This window comes from Pseudophryne corroboree, chromosome 6, assembly GCF_028390025.1.
Source record: "Pseudophryne corroboree isolate aPseCor3 chromosome 6, aPseCor3.hap2, whole genome shotgun sequence".
Taxonomy (NCBI): Eukaryota; Metazoa; Chordata; class Amphibia; order Anura; family Myobatrachidae; genus Pseudophryne; species Pseudophryne corroboree.
The window spans coordinates 99419706-99441142 of NC_086449.1; the positions used below are offsets into that span (position 1 = coordinate 99419706).

Sequence of the window (21437 nt, forward strand, 5' to 3'; positions counted from 1 at the left end):
AGGACGACTGGAGTCAGAAAATCTGACTCGCTGTTTAGCCTGTATGCACCCAACAAGATGGGTGTTCCTGCTTCTAAGCAGACGATTGCTCGCTGGATTTGTAGTACAATTCAGCTTGCACATTCTGTGGCAGGCTTGCCACAGCCAAAATCAGTAAAAGCCCATTCCACAAGGAAGTGGGCTCATCTTGGGCGGCTGCCCGAGGGGTCTCGACTTTACAACTTTGCCGAGCTGCTACTTGGTCAGGGGCACACCCTGACTGAGGAGGACCTGGAGTTCTCTCATTCGGTGCTGCAGAGTCATCCGCACTCTCCCGCCCGTTTGGGAGCTTTGGTATAATCCCCATGGTCCTGACGGAGTCCCCAGCATCCACTTAGGACGTTAGAGAAAATAAGAATTTACTTACCGATAATTCTATTTCTCGTAGTCCGTAGTGGATGCTGGGCGCCCATCCCAAGTGCGGATTGTCTGCAATACTTGTACATAGTTATTGTTACAAAAATCGGGTTATTCTTGTTGTGAGCCATCTTTTCAGAGGCTCCTCTGTTATCATACTGTTAACTGGGTTCAGATCACAGGTTGTACGGTGTGATTGGTGTGGCTGGTATGAGTCTTACCCGGGATTCAATATCCTTCCTTATTATGCACGCTCGTCCGGGCACAGTGTCCTAGCTGAGGCTTGGAGGAGGGTCATGGGGGGAGGAGCCAGTGCACACCACCTGATCCTAAAGCTTTTATTATTGTGCCCTGTCTCCTGCGGAGCCGCTAAACCCCATGGTCCTGACGGAGTCCCCAGCATCCACTACGGACTACGAGAAATAGAATTATCGGTAAGTAAATTCTTATTTTTTTGTTTCTGTGCATTCAGGGTAAATACTGTTTGCTTTTGCATGTAGCCACTAACCATTGGGCAGCATTATTTTTTTTCACTACTATTTAGATTTCCGTTTGGATACACCCCTCCCAAATCTAAATTTGCCTGTACATTTCGCATCTGCCCCACCTGCAGTGCACAGTTACTTGCTCGTTTTTGCTTTGTTCCAAGATCCAAATCAGTCCTTATGTGCTGTGGAATGAGGACAAATTTACACAATGTCCCTACTTTTCTTTTTTCAAAACATTTTAAGGTATCTGACAATTTCTGGTAGATTGCAAGCTTTGCAAGTAGGTCCCTCGAACAGTGTTTTCTGTTTAATGTCCAGCCTTGTTTTTATTACCGTGATTGTCCTCAATGTAAAGGGGCGCGGTTTGCTGACGTTCTATAAATAATAGTTACCTTAAAATGTAAATGTAATGTTGTTATTTTCAGTTCTCTCATTGTCCAGAGTACTACAACCAAGTACACACAGAGATCTCTAGAGAAGGAGCCAGAATCCTTGCCCTGGGGTACAAAGAACTTGGACATCTTTCCCATCAGCAGGTACTGTAAAATGCTGGGTTTCCATGATACTAGATCGTTCCTTTGTATCTGTTTATTTAAGGCATTTCCCCAATATCCATGTCTTTATGACCAGATAATACTGAAATCTTATGTGTGTTGGGTAGGTTTTTTTTGTTTTTTTTGTCACCTTCTAGGGCGTGTCACATCACCAAAATATTAATTGTGCTGAGGTCTCGCCATGACAGCTGTAACGTGGGACCTTACCCGAGTGTCACAGGGATGTTCACTCTCACTGAGAGAGAAGTCCGCATTCTTCTCCTATCTGAGAGCTTGTTGTGACTCATGTTTTCCGGTAGCTTTTAACCTAGCTAATTTGTCTTTAATATTTATTTTCAATCTCTTCTCTTAGATCCGTGAAGTCAAACGAGAAATGCTCGAGTACGATCTGAAGTTTGCAGGCTTCATTGTGGTCTCCTGCCCACTCAAAGCGGACTCTAAAGCGGTTATAAAAGAGATCCAGAATGCATCTCATCACGTAAGAGACAGCCTTGTGACGTATTCGGTTTCTATGGGCAGCATGGTGGGCAACGAATGCTGTAGTTCACCACTGTACATATTACTTTGTGACCAATGTCCCATAGTTTTCACTGAGCCAATGCAGTGGACAGTCTGTGATGAACAGGTAGCATCCCTTCTACAGTTAGTCACTAAGTGTGTCCTTCAACTCTTAAACAGTGTCAACAGATAATACTGTTATTGTCATGGTGTTATGCAGAGGATACCATGTTATAGGCACAGATCAGTATGATGGGTATATTGTAATGTAAAGTATACCCCAAAATCAATGTATGGCTCCATTGGCATAGCGCCCCTGTCATATTGCACACTTCTCCTCCTTCATACATGGGGGAGAAGTGGTATCCGCACACATAATGGCGCTAATATTTCTTCTCCCCCAAAAGGACCCTTGCTACATCTACCCCTAATGTACCAGGTTATAGAAGGTCAATACAGGAGCTTGGGACCTTTAAATATCCCTCTAAAACAGGCATTCCCAACCACGGTCCTCAAGGCACACTAACAGTGCAGGTTTTAGTGATATCCAGGCTGCAGCACAGATGGTTAAGTCAAAATAACTGAGCTACTAATTAAGTCACCTGCACTGAAGCCTGGATATCACAAAAACCTGCACTGTTAGTGTGCCTTGAGGACCGTGGTTGGGAATGCCTGCTCTAAAAGTTCAAGCTCCCCATAGATGCATACTTGTATGTTCAGTCTGGGAGGGACACCAGTGTCTACTATACAGTCTCCGCATTTCCATTTCTGGCCTCCACCCTTCACTCTGTCTACATTGCTGATGGTTTTCACAAAGATCTTTGTAGTGATGGCTGATATTCATGTTCCAGGTGTTGGGGATGTTATATGTCAAAGTGGAACAGATTTCACCATCCTTAGACCAGCTGTGTTGCTGGGTTGTCTCCAAAAGTATGACACTCTCTCCATTGCTGAGGGGTGACCACTACAACAGGGGGTGTCTGTTCCCCATTTTGCAGTGTGGACATTGGTGACTATGGATCTGGGATAGCTGTCACCCATCAAAGCTGTTCCCAGCTTCTTGACTAAAGAAAGTTATATCATTTGCACCTGTATAGGGCAAGTGCACGTACACACTGACGATGAATATTAGTAATCCAGACGTGTATGCTGCGCACACAAAGGCGACCGCATGTTGACGAAGATACTCCCCCCCCCCCCCCCCCCCCCCCATAAGTTTCATTCGAACTTTGCCAGCCCAATTTACTTCCAACTCTTCATCTGCCCTGTAATTTTGTAATAAGTATATAATTTAGAAATAATACAAACTTGAACAACAAAAGTATTATGCTTGTATACTTACTTAAAAATACAGACTGAGGGGCGTGTTTACCTATTGGCCAGGATGGCCTTTGCCATGGGCGCCAGACGGGGAGGGCGCACTGCCTGACATTGCCACCCGCGGCCATTGGGTAGATTCAGTGTGTAGTTTATTTTGAGTTTGAATCACTTGAGTGCGGTGCCAGACACTGGCGCCAGTAACAGTGTATGTTCTGCAGCAGTCCTATCAAGGGGTGGAGTCAAGCCTGGGCAGCCAGAAAGCAGCAGCACTGGAGACAGAGTAGATCTGTAAGGTAACATAAGCTGGAGAGGGAAGTCATGGACAGGTTAAGTTTTTAATTATTATGTTGTGGTCCTATTAATTTCTGTGTGGCATAACGTGTGAGTGGCAGTACTACTGTCTGGCATAATGCGTAAGGGATACTACTACTACTACTGTGTGACATAATGTGTAAGGGGCACTATTGTGTGGCCACACCCCTTTCCCACAGGACCTCACCAAAAAAATTTGTTGGACTTCAGTCTGTCTGGGATATTTTCCTCCAGTGCATGGGACATTGGTGTCATGTGGCCATTTCCAGGCTTTGCACCCCCAGCCTCCTTGAAAGATTGATCAAGATTTCAAACCCCAATGACACAGCTGAGTCCGCACAATCAACAAAAGCCTTGTGGCGGCTTATTAGAGTCATGAGGATCTTTATTCTTCTAGCTCCTTGTTCCGCCTTAGCTTGTACACTAGCAGTGAGGACTCTTGTGTACTCCCGGGATTATAAAGGGCATGGCTTTTCTGCCTGGTACTCTGTGAGGTCCCCAAATCTTCTGTCAGAGCAGGGAACTATGAATATATTACCTCAGGGTTAGCCAGTGTTGTAAATCACACATGTATTGTGTCACATGACTCTACATTTTGCAGGTGGTGATGATCACTGGAGACAATCCCCTCACTGCCTGCCATGTGGCTCAGGAGCTCAGTTTCATTGAGAAACAGAACACATTGGTCCTTCAGCCTACACGGGACACAAAAGGTGATGACAACACTATAACTGTTCTCACAGTCACTATCACAGTTTTAGTGCCATCTACAGTAGATGATAGATGCATAAACTCACAAATATGGAGTGCTAATGGTATTTTGGGGGGTTTTATGTTATTAGAGGCTGCATTGTTGTCTTTACATTATTTGTGCAGACCACATCTGTCACATTATTGTTTTTTTATTCTTTATTCACAATTAAAGGATCTATTTTTGCATGCATTTTCTTTTTCCTTCTGGTAGAAATTGTATATTCTTCTTCATTTTTTTTTTTTTTTTGTATTTATGTATTTTATTAATACCATGTTTCTTTCCATAGAGGCCACCTGGATGTGGCAGTCCATTGATGGGACAATATCTCTGCCAGCTTTCCCAGACTCTGTGGAAGCATTTACTGATAACTTCTACCTGTGTCTAACAGGAGAGGGTCTGTCCTACCTGCAGGCCACCAGAGGAGACCTGCTGTCTATCCTTATCCCTCACACGCAAGTGTTCGCACGAGTATCCCCAAAGCAAAAGGTATGGACCATAATATGGCAAATTTGTGTTTCTTGGGTTTTTTGCAGGGTGGTCTTCAGTTTGCCGGCTATCTGGATCCCAGCGCACAGTATACCGGCGCCGGAATCCCGACAGCCGGTATACCGACACTTTTTCTCCCTCTTGGGGGTCCACGACCCCCCTGGAGGGAGAATAAATAGCGTGGCATGCGTAGCACGCCACCGTGCCCACAAGGGACTCATTTGCGCTCGCCACGCTGTCGGTATGCCGGCGGTCGGGATCCAGTCGCCGATATGTTGGTCGCCGGGAGCCCGGCCACAGGCATGCCATACTACACCCTTTTTTGCACCCTTTTCTCTTACGTCCTAGAGGATACTTGGGTCCATTCAGTACCATGGGTTATAGATGGGTCCACTAGGAGGCATGGGCACTTTTAAGAATTTGATAGTGTGGGCTAGCTCCTCCCTCTATCCCCCTCCTACCAGACTCAGTTTAGAAAATGTGCCTGGAGGAGTCGGTCACGCTGAAGGAAGCTTCTGAAGAGTTTTCTGCATTTATTTTCTATGTTTGTTGTTTTCAAGCAGGGCTGGTTGTGGGGGTGAACGGCCCAACCTCTTGAAGGGTTAATGGTCCCGTTCCCCGCTGAAAGGACACTGAGCTCCTGAGGGAACTATTCACAAGTCCCACCACGGCGAGCGTACATTCCTGCTCTGTCACAGGGAATAGAGGCTCTTATAGAGGCTATCAGAGATGTTCTGCATATTCCTGATAAGGTGTCAGAGGAGAGTGAGGAATCTTATTTTAATGTAAAGAAGTCGTCCTCAGTTACTTTTCCTGTGTCAAAGGAATTGAATACCATTTGAAGAACCGTGATTTAATCCTGATAAGAAGTTTCAGATCCCTAAAAGATTGCTCTCATCTTTTCCTTTTCCTCTGGAGGATAGGAAAAAATGGGAAAGTCCACCGATAGTGGACACATCAGTCTCTGGCCTGTTACGTAAAATTGTATTGCCTGTTCCTGGTGCTGCCTCCCTAAAAGACACGGCTGATCGTAAAATTGAGACTACACTCAAATCATTGTACACAGCTGCTAGGGTGGCCCAAAGACCCACTATTGCATGTGCGTGGATCACTAAAGCCATTGCAAAATGGTCAGGTAACCTAATTGAGGGGTTAGATTCCTTACCCAGGGGGGATGTTGTCTTACTCCTGCAGCATATACAGGACTCTGCAAACTTTATGGTGGAAGCCATAAAGGAAATAGGCTTGCTTAAAGCATGCACCACCGCTATGGCAGTGTCGGCATGCAGGGGCTTGTGGCTATGCCAGTGGACTGCTGACGTGGACTCCAGGAAAGTGGTGGAAGGCCTACCATTCACAGGAGAGGCCTTGTTTGGAGCCGAACTAGACATATGGATCCCCACAGCTACTGCGGGTAAGTCTACGTATCTTCCCTCCGCAGCCCCCCTGACCAAGAAGACTTATTCAGCTTCTAAGTTACAGTCCTTTCGGACGGCCAAAACCAGCAACTGCAGGTGCTCAAGAACAGAGCTCAGGCTCTGCTTCCTCAAAGACTTCAGCATGACGGTGGACCGCAGTGCCTGTAAGGCTGTCAGGTGGGTGCCTGACTACAATACTTCAGTAAGATCTGGTCAAATTCATGCCAGGATCCCTGGGTCATAAATCTTATTTCCCAGGGCTACAGACTGGAGTTCCAGGAGCTCCCACCTCACCGATTCTTCAAATCAGGCTTCCAGTTTCACAAGAGGCAAGTATAACTTTACAGCATACCATCCAAAAACTGGTACAGACTCAAGTCATTGTTCCAGTTCCACTTCATCTACTAAACAAGGGGTACTATTCCAAATTGTTCGTAGTACTGAAGCCAGACTGTTCGGTAAGACCGATTCTGAACCCGTACTTACGAGTGTTCAAATTGAAGATGGAGTCTCTGAGAGCGGTGATCTCAGGTCTGGAGGAGGGGGAATTCCTAGTGTCTCTGGATATCAAGGATGCATACCTTCATATTTCTCGAACGTCCTAGTGGATGCTGGGGACTCCGAAAGGACCATGGGGAATAGCGGGAGACTGGGCACAAAAGTAAAAAGCTTTAGGACTACCTGGTGTGCACTGGCTCCTCCCCCTATGACCCTCCTCCAAGCCTCAGTTAAGATTTTGTGCCCGAACGAGAAGGGTGCAATCTAGGTGGCTCTCCTGAGCTGCTTAGAGTAAAAGTTTAAATAGGTTTTTTTATTTTCAGTGAGACCTGCTGGCAACAGGCTCACTGCATCGAGGGACTAAGGGGAGAAGAAGCGAACTCACCTGCGTGCAGAGTGGATTGGGCTTCTTAGGCTACTGGACATTAGCTCCAGAGGGACGATCACAGGCCCAGCCATGGATGGGTCCCGGAGCCGCGCCGCTGTCCCCCTTACAGAGCCAGAAGACTGAAGAGGTCCGGAAAATCGGCGGCAGAAGACGTCCTGTCTTCACTAAGGTAGCGCACAGCACCGCAGCTGTGCGCCATTGCTCTCAGCACACTTCACACTCCGGTCACTGAGGGTGCAGGGCGCTGGGGGGGAGCGCCCTGAGACGCAATAAAAACACCTTTTTGGCAAAAAAATACATCACATATAGCTCCTGGGCTATATGGATGTATTTAACCCCTGCCTATTTTTACATAAAAAAGCGGGAGAAAGGCCGCCGAAAAAGGGGCGGAGCCTATCTCCTCAGCACACTGGCGCCATTTTTTCCTCACAGCTCCGTTGGAGGAAGGCTCCCTGACTCTCCCCTGCAGTCCTGCACTACAGAAACAGGGTAAAACAAGAGAGGGGGGGCACTAAATTGGCATATAAATATATACAGCAGCTATATTAGGGAAAATTTATTTATTTATTATTTATTATTTATTAGCAGTTTCTTATATAGCGCAGCATATTCCGTTGCGCTTTACAATTAGAACAACAATTATAGAACAAAACTGGGCAAAGACAGACAGACAGACAGAGGTAGGAAGTCCCTGCTCGCAAGCTTACAATCTATAGGGAAATAGGCATTGATACACAAGGATAGATGCTACCTGTCACATAATGGTTCCCCAGGTTGCTAGGTTCTTATATGATATGATCACCCAGCAATGTTGGAAGACAAAATGTGAGTTTATGTGGACTGTACAGAGGGGATGTAACTTGATAGGGAAGCTGTGAAGGTTATGTGTGTGGGTCTGAAATTTGGTAGGCTTGTCTGAAGAGATGAGTTTTCAGAGAACGTTTAAAGGTTTGGAGACTAGAGGAGAGTCTTATTGTGCGTGGGAGTGCATTCCACAGAGTGGGTGAAGCCCGGGTAAAGTCCTGTAATTTTGAGTGGGAACAGGTAATACATGTGGATGAGAGACGCAGATCTTGTGCAGAGCGGAGAGGTCTGGTAGGGAGATATTTTGAGATGAGTGAGGAGATGTATGATGGTGCAGTTTGGTTAATAGCCTTGTATGTAAGTAAAAGTATTTTATATTTGACACGGTAGAATACCGGTAACCAATGGAGGGACTGACAGAGCGGATCAGCAGATGAAGAACGTCTGGCGAGGAAGATTAGCCTCGCAGCTGCATTTAAAATGGATTGAAGTGGTGATAGCCTATGTTTGGGAAGACCAGTAAGGAGACTATTACAATAATCAATGCGGGAGATGATGAGTGCATGGATTAGAGTTTTTGCAGTGTCTTGTGTAAGATAAGGGCGTATTTTGGATATGTTATTAAGGTGCATGTAACATGATTTAGAGACAGATTGAATGTGTGGAACAAAGGACAGTTCAGAGTCAAGGGTGACACCTAGGCAACGAGCTTGTGGGGTGGGGTGGATAGTTGCATTGTCAACAGTTATAGAGATATCACTTGTATAAGGTTATCCCTGTATATATATAGCGCTCTGGTGTGCTGGCAAACTCTCCCTCTGTCTCCCCAAAGGGCTAGTGGGGTCCTGTCCTCTATCAGAGCATTCCCTGTGTGTGTGCTGTGTGTCGGTACGTTGTGTCGACATGTATGAGGAGGAAAATGGTGTGGAGGCGGAGCAATTGCCTGTGTTAGTGATGTCACCCCCTAGGGAGTCGACACCTGACTGGATGGTCTTATGGAAAGAATTACGTGATAGTGTCAGCACTTTACAAAAGACTGTTGACGACATGAGACAGCCGGCAAATCAGTTAATACCTGTACAGGCGTCTCAAACACCGTCAGGGGCTCTAAAGCGCCCGTTACCTCAGGTCGATACAGACACAGACACGGACACTGACTCCAGTGTCGACGGTGAGGAAACAAACGTATTTTCCAGTAGGGCCACACGTTACATGATCACGGCAATGAAGGAGGTTTTGAACATTTCTGATACTACAAGTACCACAAAAAAGGGTATTATGTGGGGTGTGAAAAAACTACCTATAGTTTTTCCCGAATCAGATGAATTAAATGAGGTGTGTGATGAAGCGTGGGTTTCCCCCGATAAAAAACTGCTAATTTCTAAAAAGTTATTGGCATTATACCCTTTCCCGCCAGAGGTTAGGGCGCGTTGGGAAACACCCCCTAGCGTAGATAAGGCGCTCACACGCTTATCAAAACAAGTGGCGTTACCGTCCCCTGATACGGCCGCCCTCAAGGAACCAGCTGATAGAAAGCTGGAAAATATCCTTAAAAGTATATACACACATACTGGTATTATACTGCGACCAGCAATCGCCTCAGCCTGGATGTGCAGTGCTGGGGTGGCTTGGTCGGATTCCCTGACTGAAAATATTGATACCCTGGACAGGGACAATATATTATTGACTATAGAGCATTTAAAGGATGCATTTCTATATATGCGAAATGCACAGAGGGATATTTGCACTCTGGCATCAAGAGTAAGTGCGATGTCCATTTCTGCCAGAAGAGGATTATGGACGCGACAGTGGTCAGGGGATGCGGATTCCAAACGGCATATGGAAGTATTGCCGTATAAAGGGGAGGAGTTATTTGGGGTCGGTCTATCGGACCTGGTGGCCACGGCAACGGCTGGAAAATCCACCTTTTTACCCCAAGTCACCTCGCAGCAGAAAAAGATACCGTCTTTTCAGGCTCAGTCCTTTCGTCCCCATAAGGGCAAGCGGGCAAAAGGCCACTCATATCTGCCCCGGGGCAGAGGAAGGGGAAAAAGACTGCAGCAGACAGCCTCTTCCCACGAACAGAAGCCCTCCCCGCTTCTGCCAAGTCCTCAGCATGACGCTGGGGCCTTACAAGCGGACTCAGGCACGGTGGGGGCCCGTCTCAAGAATTTCAGCGCGCAGTGGGCTCACTCGCAAGTGGACCCCTGGATCCTGCAGGTAGTATCTCAGGGGTACAAATTGGAATTCGAGACGTCTCCCCCTCGCCGGTTCCTGAAGTCTGCTTTACCAACGTCTCCCCCCGACAGGGAGGCGGTATTGGAAGCCATTCACAAGCTGTATTCCCAGCAGGTGATAATCAAGGTACCCCTCCTACAACAGGGAAAGGGGTATTATTCCACGCTGTTTGTGGTACCGAAGCCGGACGGCTCGGTGAGACCCATTTTAAATCTGAAATCCTTGAACACTTACATAAAAAGGTTCAAGTTCAAGATGGAGTCACTCAGAGCAGTGATAGCGAACCTGGAAGAAGGGGACAATATGGTGTCTCTGGACATCAAGGATGCTTACCTCCATGTCCCAATTTGCCCTTCTCACCAAGGGTACCTCAGGTTTGTGGTACAGAACTGTCACTATCGGTTTCAGACGCTGCCGTTTGGATTGTCCACGGCACCCCGGGTCTTTACCAAGGTAATGGCCGAAATGATGATTCTTCTTCGAAGAAAAGGCGTCTTAATTATCCCTTACTTGGACGATCTCCTGATAAGGGCAAGGTCCAGAGAACAGTTAGAGGTCGGAGTAGCACTATCTCAAGTAGTACTACGACAGCACGGATGGATTCTAAATATTCCAAAATCGCAGCTGATTCCGACGACACGTCTGCTGTTCCTAGGGATGATTCTGGACACAGTACAGAAAAAGGTGTTTCTCCCAGAGGAGAAGGCCAAGGAGTTATCCGACCTAGTCAGGAACCTCCTAAGACCAGGCCAAGTGTCAGTACATCAATGCACAAGGGTCCTGGGAAAGATGGTGGCTTCTTACGAAGCGATTCCATTCGGCAGATTTCACGCAAGAACTTTTCAGTGGGATCTGCTGGACAAATGGTCCGGATCGCATCTTCAAATGCATCAGCGGATAACCCTGTCTCCAAGGACAAGGGTGTCTCTCCTGTGGTGGTTACAGAGTGCTCATCTCCTAGAGGGCCGCAGATTCGGCATTCAGGATTGGGTCCTGGTGACCACGGATGCCAGCCTGAGAGGCTGGGGAGCAGTCACACAGGGAAGAAATTTCCAGGGCTTGTGGTCAAGCATGGAAACGTCACTTCACATAAATATCCTGGAACTAAGGGCCATTTACAATGCCCTAAGTCAGGCAAGACCTCTGCTTCAGGGTCAGCCGGTGTTGATCCAGTCGGACAACATCACGGCAGTCGCCCACGTAAACAGACAGGGCGGCACAAGAAGCAGGAGGGCAAGGATGGAAGTGGCAAGGAGTCTTCGCTGGGCGGAGAATCATGTGATAGCACTGTCAGCAGTGTTCATTCCGGGAGTGGACAACTGGGAAGCAGACTTCCTCAGCAGACACGATCTTCACCCGGGGGAGTGGGGACTTCACCCAGAAGTCTTCCACATGATTGTGAACCGTTGGGAAAAACCAAAGGTGGACATGATGGCGTCCCGCCTCAACAAAAAACTGGACAGATATTGCGCCAGGTCAAGGGACCCTCAGGCAATAGCTGTGGACGCTCTGGTAACACCGTGGGTGTACCAGTCAGTGTATGTGTTCCCTCCTCTTCCTCTCATACCAAAAGTACTGAGAATCATAAGAAGGAGAGGAGTAAAGACTATACTCGTGGCTCCGGATTGGCCAAGAAGGACTTGGTACCCGGAAATTCAAGAGATGCTCACGGAAGACCCGTGGCCTCTACCTCTAAGAAAGGACCTGCTCCAGCAGGGACCATGTCTGTTCCAAGACTTACCGCGGCTGCGTTTGACGGCATGGCGGTTGAACGCCGGATCCTGAAGGAAAAAGGCATTCCGGATGAAGTCATCCCTACCCTGATCAAAGCCAGGAAGGATGTTAACCGTACAACATTATCACCGTATTTGGCGTAAATATGTTGCGTGGTGCGAGGCCAGGAAGGCCCCTACAGAGGAATTTCAACTGGGTCGTTTCCTGCATTTCCTGCAAACAGGACTGTCTATGGGCCTCAAATTGGGGTCCATTAAGGTTCAAATTTCGGCCCTGTCAATATTCTTCCAAAAAGAACTGGCTTCTGTTCCTGAAGTTCAGACGTTTGTCAAGGGAGTACTGCATATACAGCCTCCTTTTGTGCCTCCAGAGGCACCTTGGGATCTCAATGTAGTTTTGGGATTCCTAAAATCACATTGGTTTGAACCACTCACCACTGTGGACTTAAAATATCTCACATGGAAAGTGGTAATGCTGTTAGCCCTGGCTTCAGCCAGGCGTGTCTCAGAATTGGCGGCTTTATCCTATAAAAGCCCTTACCTAATTTTTCATACGGACAGGGCAGAATTGAGGACTCGTCCTCAATTTCTCCCTAAGGTGGTTTCAGCTTTTCACTTAAACCAACCTATTGTGGTGCCTGCGGCTACTAGGGACTTGGAGGATTCCAAGTTGCTAGACGTAGTCAGGGCCCTGAAAATATGTTTCCAGGACGGCTGGAGTCAGAAAATCTGATTCGCTGTTTATCCTGTATGCACCCAACAAGCTGGGTGCACCTGCTTCTAAGCAGACGATTGCTCGTTGGATTTGTAGTACAATTCAGCTTGCACATTCTGTGGCAGGCCTGCCACAGCCAAAATCTGTCAATGCCCATTCCACAAGGAAGGTGGGCTCATCTTGGGCGGCTGCCCGAGGGGTCTCGGCTTTACAACTTTGCCGAGCAGCTACTTGGTCAGGGGCAAACACGTTTGCTAAATTCTACAAATTTGATACCCTGGCTGAGGAGGACCTGGAGTTCTCTCATTCGGTGCTGCAGAGTCATCCGCACTCTCCCGCCCGTTTGGGAGCTTTGGTATAATCCCCATGGTCCTTTCGGAGTCCCCAGCATCCACTAGGACGTTAGAGAAAATAAGAATTTACTTACCGATAATTCTATTTCTCATAGTTTGTAGTGGATGCTGGGCGCCCATCCCAAGTGCGGATTGTCTGCATTACTTGTACATAGTTATTGTTACAAAAATCGGGTTATTGTTGTTGTGAGCCATCTTTTCTGAGGCTCCTTCTGTTATCATGCTGTTAACTTGGTTCAGATCACAAGTTGTACGGTGTGATTGGTGTGGCTGGTATGAGTCTTACCCGGGATTCAAAATCCTTCCTTATTGTGTACGCTCGTCCGGGCACAGTATCCTAACTGAGGCTTGGAGGAGGGTCATAGGGGGAGGAGCCAGTGCACACCAGGTAGTCCTAAAGCTTTTTACTTTTGTGCCCAGTCTCCTGCGGAGCCGCTATTCCCCATTGTCCTTTCGGAGTCCCCAGCATCCACTACGGACTATGAGAAATAGAATTATCGGTAAGTAAATTCTTATTTTCGACCTGGCCGCCTCATCAGGCTTATCTATGGTTTGCACTGCAGGACTGTCACTACCAGTTCCAGGCCCCTGCCATTTGGTCTCTCCACGGCACCCGGGGTGTTCACCGAGGTGATGGCAGAGATGATGTTTCTACTCCGCAAACAGGGAGTGAACATAATTCCGTACCTGGACGCATTGGTCTCTCAACCAAACTCCTCCACGATCACGGGTGGACTCTGAACCTTCTGAAATCTCACCAACACGGAGGCTACCATTCCTGGGAATGATACTGGACACGGAGTCACAAAAGGTGCTCCTTCCGTTGGAAAAGGCATTAGTAATCCAGACGATGGTTCGGGATGTCCTGAAGTTAACCCGGGTGTCTGTGCATCTGTGCATACGCCTTCTGGGGAAAATGGTGGCCTCTTATGAGGCACTTCAAAACGGAAGGTTTCACGCAAGACCCTTCCAGCTCGATCTGTTGGAAAAATAATCTGGATCGCATCTTCACAAGCACCAGAGGATCAGTCTGTTGCCAAAAGCAAGGATTTCCCTTCTGTGGTGGCTACAGTGTTCTCACCTCGGCGCAGGACAGAGGTTCGGAATTCAGAATTGGATTCTGTTAACCACAGACGCAAGCCTCAGAGGTTGGGGAGCAGTCACTCATGGAGTGCAGTTTCAGGGAAGATGGTCAAGTCAGGAAGTCATCCTTCCAGTCAACATTCTGGAACTCGGGGCCATGTACAATGCCCTTCTGCAGGCCTCACATCTACTTCAAGATCGGGCAATTCAGGTCCAGTCGGACAATGTGACGGATGTAATGTACATAAACAGACTGGGCGGAACGAAAAGCAGAGCAGCAATGTCAGAGGTGTCAATAATTCTCCTCTGGGTAGAAAAACGCTGTGGCGTTGTCGGCGATTTTCATTCCGGGAGTAGACAACTGGGAAGCAGACTTCCTCAGCAGACACGACCTGCACCCGGGGGAGTGGGGCCTTCACCTGGAAGTGTTCAGGTGATTGACAAGTCGATGGGGATATCCACAGATCGACATGATGGCCTCTTGTCTCAACAAAAAGCTCAGGCGGTATTGTTCCAGGTCGAGAGACCCACAGGCAGTGGCGTTAGACGCCCTGATGACTCTGTGTGTCTATCAGATGGTGTACGTGTTTCATCCACTTCCTCTGATCCCAAGAATTCTAAAGCGAATAAAAAAGGAAAAGGTTCAAGCAATACTCATTGCTTCGGACTGGCCAAGAAGGGCCTGGTACGCGGACCTTCTGGAGATGCTCCTCAAAGATCCGTGGCCTCTACCTCTTCGCGAGGAACTTCTGCAACAGGGCCCGTACGTCTATCAGGACTTACCGCAGCTACGTTTGACGGCATGGAAGTTGAACGGCTGATTCTAGCCAGGAGTGGGATCCCTAAAAAGGTTATCCCGACTATGATCCAAACCAGGAAGGGAGTGACTGCTAAGCATTACCATCGTATTTGGAAGAAATACGTCTCTTGGTGTGAGAGCAGAAATTATTCTATGGTGGAATTTCATCTGAGATGTTTCCTGCTTTTCTGCAGGCAGGCGTGGATGTGGGCCTGAGTCTGGGCTCCATAAAAGTCCAGATTTCGGCCTTGTCCCTTTTCTTTCAGAAACAATTGGCTTCTCTCCCTGAGGTCCAGACGTTCTTGAAAGGTGTTCTGCACATCCAACCTCCCTTTGTGCCTCTCCTGGCACCTTGGGATCTCAATGTGGTGCTGCAGTTCCTCCAATCGAACTGGTTTGAACCGTTACAGTAGGTGGACGTAAAATATCTTACGTGGAAGACCGTCACACTGTTGGCCTTGGCTTCAGCAAAACGTGTGTTGGAGCTGGGGGCTTTGTCTCACAAAAGTCCCTATTTAATTTTCCATGAGGACAGAGCTGAACTCAGAACTCGGCAGCAATTTCTTCCTAAAGTGGTGTCCACATTTCACATCAACCAACCTATTGTGGTTCCGGTTGGCTTTGAAGGTGTATGTGAAAAGAACAGCTCGTTACAGAAAAACGGACTCGGTGTTTGTTCTTTATGATCCCAATAAGATTGGGTGTCCTGTTTTAAAGCAGAGAATTGAACGCTGGATCAGACTTACTATCCAGCATGCTTATTCCACGGCATGTTTGCTATGTCCAAAATCTGTACAGGCCCACTCTACTAGGTTGGTGGGTTCTTCCTGGGCGGCTGGCCAGGGTGTCTCGGCTTTACAGCTCTGCCGAGCAGCTACTTGGTTGGGTTTGAACACGTTTGCTAAGTTCTAAAAGTTCGATACTTTGGCCTCTGAGGACCTTCAGTTTGGTCAATCAGTTCTGCAGGAACCTCGGCACTCTCTCCCACCCGGTTTGGGAGCTTTGGTACATCCCCATGGTACTAAATGGACCCCAGTATCCTCTAGGACGTATGAGAAAATAGGATTTTAATTACCTACCAGTAAATCCTTTTCTCATAGTCCGTAGAGGATACTGGGCACCAGCCCAGGGCTTCGTTCTTCCTGCACTGTTACTTGGGTAAGTAATGTTTTTTCAGCTGTTGCTGTTCCTATTTCAAGTTTGGTTAGCTTGGCTTTCCTCTTGTTGTGTGTGCTGGTTCGGAATCTCACCACTATCCTTATCTACCCTTCTCTCAAAGTATGTCCGTCTCCTCGGGCACAGTTTCCTAGACTGAGTCTGGTAGGAGGGGCATAGAGGGAGGAGCCAGCCCACACTATCAAGTTCTTATAGTGCCCATGGCTCCTAGTGGACCCATCTAAACCCCATGGTACTAAATGGACCCCAGTTTCCTCTATGGACTACGAGAAAATGATTTACCGGTAGGTTATTAAAATCCTATTTTTTTTTCTGGTTTGTTGCTTATTTTCAAGTTAATCCTTCCCCACATCACATTGACCAATTAAGCTAGTTAAGAAAAGTTGAGCATTTATACACTTGCATATAAGGCTGGTGATGTATGTGCACTTTGTGTGCCCATGTACTGTTAAAGAACATAGCGCTTACACAGTAGGTGGAATTCATTTGTGCCGCACACCCCCTGCTGGATGTCTACAGTAATGGTAGTCTATCAGAGAAATGTAATTGTTGCTCTGATCAGGTGCCCATTAGCCGAGGCAGTCTGATTTTTGCTCGCAGCCTACTGTGCTAGAAAAAATGTGTGAAAAGGCCGTAGTTTGGGTGCCCAGACTATAGATGCCCAACAGAGATTTTTACTCACATTTAGCCTTGTTAAATGCTAATGGGCGTCTGATCAGAGCAACAATTGAATTTCTCTGATAGACGCCCATTACTATAGACTGCCAGCAGGGGGTGTGTGGCACAATTGAATTACCCCCAGTGTGTTTGCCTGCCCCAGTAAACTGTATAAAAGCTAGGTTCAAGGAAAACTAGCACTGATCGACCAAATTAGCCAAAGTCAGAGAAAAAGTGAAGCATATGATTACCAGACTGATGTCTCTCCTTTGTATACATAAATGAGTCTTAATATTTATTAAAAGTTCCCCTAGAATCCATTTGTTTCCATTCCACTCTCTAATATTGATATTTTATAATCTTTTGATAAAGTGTCAGCTTTATGTTTGGGGACAAGCGGTACTTAGACTGGTTATGGTCAGGCAGTCATAGCTGCAATAAGGGCCTTCTATAGGATAGATGCACATGCACACTGAGCTTTACATTCATACTGAGGTCATTGATCAGATGCTCTTTGGTTGCAGGAATTTGTGATTACGAGTTTAAAAGAGCTAGGCTACATCACATTGATGTGCGGTGACGGGACCAATGATGTGGGAGCTTTAAAACATGCCAATGTGGGTAAGTGAATGGAAGTTATTCTTGTAGCATTTATTCTGTAGCATTTAATTGGTCATCTACTACAGTAACTGTCATAACAGGAAACCATCAAAAATCAGTGGTGGTTTTTATGTAAATAGTCCACACTGGTAAAACTGTTTTCAGTCTTTATTGTAATTATTTTAGAGGCAGTCCTCAATAAAATTATAGCAAAATATTTTTCTTTCATCCCATGGAGCATGGCAATATCGAGCCCTATTTCTTCTTCGGGTTCCTTAGGGGGTAGACTGAATACCATGGGGTTGTAGGTGGTAGTAAAGGACCGGGCACCAAACAGTTAAGCTTTTGGCATCCCAAGATGCTCCCAGCCTTCCCTCCCTGTACCCCGTCTCCATGCTCAGGCATCCTCAGGACCCCAGTACCGCAGGCTGGCATCGGTGGCAGCGCCTTCATGGTGGTCTGCCTCCCGGGCCCGAAAGACGTACCGGAGGCGCCAGTGTGGACCTCTGTTCACCTGCTGGACTCCACTAGACCACCAGAGCATAAAAAATTATACTGGCGCAGGCATTATAAGGCCAGGGTACCTGGTGATTAACACTGGCATAGAGGAGTCCAGCCCTTTTTAACCTCATGTAAATCCTGTTTGGCAGGTTTGTCACTACATGATGTTATACAGGATCAGTTATGTATTGACTGTTATATACCACATAACTAGCCAGCACCAATCCAGCCCGCACCCTCAGTCTCTGGCCAGAAACCTCCATGGACTTCTTTTTCTCAGTTACTGTGCCAAATAACTTACCGCCTGGCATCTCCTGATGTTACTTCCCCTGTGGGTATTCCTCAGCTGGTACATACTGTTGTCTCGGTCCCAGTCGTGCCTCCGGCTATACCAGTCATTGAATCCACCTTGGGTGGATGCTCTCTCAACTTCAGTACAGAGCCTGGAACAAACCTCCTATGCCAGAGGTTCCCAAACGCAGTCCTCAAGGCACCCCAACAGTCCAGGTTTTAGGTATATCCATGGCTCAGCACAGATGGTTAAATCAAATTGACTAAGGTGCTAATTAAGTCACCTGTGGCCAAGCATGGATACATTTAAAACCAGGACCGTTGGGGTGCCTTGAGGACCACGTTTGGGAACCTCTGTCCTATGGCTTTCCTGCAGCTGTTCTTAGGGCTGTTAGGTGTCCCCTCTTCCTCTCAATCTACACGACTCACAGATTCTGAAGCATCATCTGGTGAAGAAGGGTACACTCATGCCTCACTCATGGAGCTCCCCTCTGAGGGGGGGAGGAAGCTCACTCTGCTCTGGACGTGTCTGCACCTGTAGTTGCGGTCAAATCTATCCTAAATATTGAGGAAGACGAACCTGCTCCTGAACCGAAAACCTCACAGCTTTTTAAGGGCCAAAACTTAAGACTGAGTTTCCTCGATCTAAGAACCTTATGGAGCTACGTTGTGAAGCATGGAATACTCCAGGGAAAAGTTCACGCTACCTAAGCGATTAACTTCTTTCTACCCCGCTCCGGCAACTGATTGTACAAAGTGGAAGACTCCCCCACTGGTGGATTCTCATGTATAACTTTTGGTGAAATCTTCCACTTTACCTATTTCTTCTACGTCTTCCTTATAGGAAACTACCGATAGGAGGGTGGAACACTGTCTCAAGTCTTTTATATAAAACAAAAAATACTCCCGCACCAGTAAGGATAATTTAGCACAAATGTTCTCTTTCCCTTTTAGTCAATTATATTATATGGTTTGTATTCACACCTTTATTTATTATTGGTCGGGAGTGCTACCCATAGCTTGAAAGACTATAACATATACACACAGAAAAATAAGCTGTTTTCTGGGTGCACTGAGAACCTCACAATTAACTGATTAGTTGATAAAATGTATCTTTTATTATCACCATTTAAAATTGTTCAGCCATAATAAAATATGTTAAGCAAAGGAAGTGAAAAAGTTAGAGAAAATGTGATTTAAAATAGGATAGTATTCTTAATACAGAGACTGCTTATTTTTATTTTGAAGATTTCTCTTCCAATAACGGCAGCATAGCCCCCCGCTGCTAATGACATTTTGTATATGAGAGATTTTGAAAATTTCCCAGTTAAATTTTGCTTTATTCCTCAGGAAGTCACAATTTCTATTTATAAAGAGTTCTGAATGTAACATTTAAGTACAGTGTTACTCTTTATCTGTTATAATAAACTTTATTCCCAAGTGCATGTGTGGTTACTTTTTACGGCTAGAGATCTCATGCTAAGTGGACATAATGGATACATATCATTCTATTACACTTTCAGATGCACAGTAACTGTTATGTTACTTTTATTATGTTGTATCTATATACTATCTTGCTATAAATCACAGTGCTGGTGTCCTGCGGTTCCAACCAGTAACACCGCACTTAGTGATTTTATTTAGCCACTTTGGACACCCAAGCGGCCACCACATTAGGCCTAGAGATAGCGCCAGTAAGGAAATAGACTTGAGACTTGCTGTATATCTACTCATTACACTGTGAATAAGTGGAACTGGCTAAATAAAACAGACCACCACATCGGATCAGGTCCAAGACAATGGTTCCTCTCTCCGGAGGTCCATCTGTCGCTAACCTGGTGGCTCCAGACGATGCATCTGGATAAGGGGTGACCATTCTAGATTCTAGATTAGGTACTACCAGTCTCCGCGGATGGGGCGCAGTCACCGGCTTACCAATCAATGTCCTGGAATTACGAGCCGTCTACAGAGCACTTATTCTGACACAGGACGTTCTTCAGGGCAAATCTGTCCAGGTCCAGTCCGACAACTCCACAGCAGTAGCCTACCTAAACAATCAGGAGGCACCAGCAGTTGGTTGGCAATGCAGAAAGTGGCTCACATTTGTTGATGGGCAGAACGCCACCTTCCAGCCATCTCGGCAGTATTGATACCTGGAGGAGTACTAACCTGGGAAGCAGACTTTTCTCCAGGGGGATACTCCAAAGTTCAACCTCCATATATACCCCCGGTATTATAAAATAAGAGAGATATAGGGGTACATTTACTAAGCAGTGATAAGAGCGGAGAAGTGAGCCAATGGAGAAGTTGCCCCATGAACCAGTCAGCACTGAAGTGACCTCTATAATTTGCATACTATAAAATGATACAGAGCTGCTGATTGGTTGATGGGGAAATATCTCCACTGGCTCACTTCTCCGCTCTTATCACTGCTTAGTAAATGTATCCCTAAGAGATACATAGATGGAGATAAATAAATTATATTTATTTGTTGTGCTTTCAGAATTTTGTTGCAAGGGATGGACCAAGACCACTTATCTGTTCCTCCTGTTATGCGTGTGCTCATTGTACAAACTGCATTGGCACCTGAAGGCTGATGGCTTAATTACTGATGCATGTAGATGATAAATACATGTTCATTAACAGATAGCTGACAAAACCTCCCTTACTATGACATATCTCCCTTTTTTCACTGTGTTCTCTTAATGTCAGGCTTTGAATGTTTTTCTCTAGCATCCATAAGGGACATGGGGAAACTAGTACGATGGGGTATAGATGGGGTCCAAAAGAGCTGGTGCACTTTAAATTTCTTCTCTGGATGTGCTGGCTCCTCCCCTCTATGCCCCCTTCCACAGGCAGTTTAGAAAAAAGTGCCCTCAGGAGAGGATGCATATCTCTGAGCACCAGAGAGTTTTCTACAATTTCTTTTTAATGTTGGTTATTTTCAGTATGCCGTTTGGGTGACAGCATACCTGCACCGTGGGAGTTTGGGGGGGGGGGGGGGGTGTCGCCGGCCTTACGAGGTGCAGAGCCGCTTCCCCCTTTGCAGGACCACTGTCCTGAGGGATTGTTGTTCTGCGGGGCACTGTGCCTTGGCTGTCGCAGCACGCCGCACACCCCTAACGCTACTTGAAGGTGACATCGGTGGTGAGTACAAACCGGGGGCTCCGCTAGGGGTGTCCCCCGGTTCACTGTGCAGCTGAACGCGGGCGCAGCATATAAGGCCCTCCTGGGAGGGTCTCGCTAAGATCCCCCGTGTAGACTGGCTCACAATCACTTAGACTAGCACTTGTGTGATGTTTTTAAGCTGAAAGGAGACATTGGGGGTAATTCTGAGTTGATCGCAGCAGGAATTTTGTTAGCAGTTGGGCAAAA

At 46.7% G+C, this 21437-nt stretch overlaps 1 protein-coding gene across 1 annotated transcript in view; it reads left to right on the forward strand.

Moving 5' to 3' along the window:
• ATP13A1 (ATPase 13A1) overlaps positions 1-21437 on the forward strand; it is a 221407-nt gene that overhangs the window by 117602 nt on the left and 82368 nt on the right. Inside the window, exons 15-19 of the mRNA XM_063931515.1 lie at positions 1310-1420; positions 1791-1916; positions 4170-4281; positions 4609-4808; positions 17195-17291. Of these exons, the coding sequence (XP_063787585.1) occupies positions 1310-1420; positions 1791-1916; positions 4170-4281; positions 4609-4808; positions 17195-17291 (646 nt within the window). The remainder of the gene's footprint in view (positions 1-1309; positions 1421-1790; positions 1917-4169; positions 4282-4608; positions 4809-17194; positions 17292-21437) is intronic.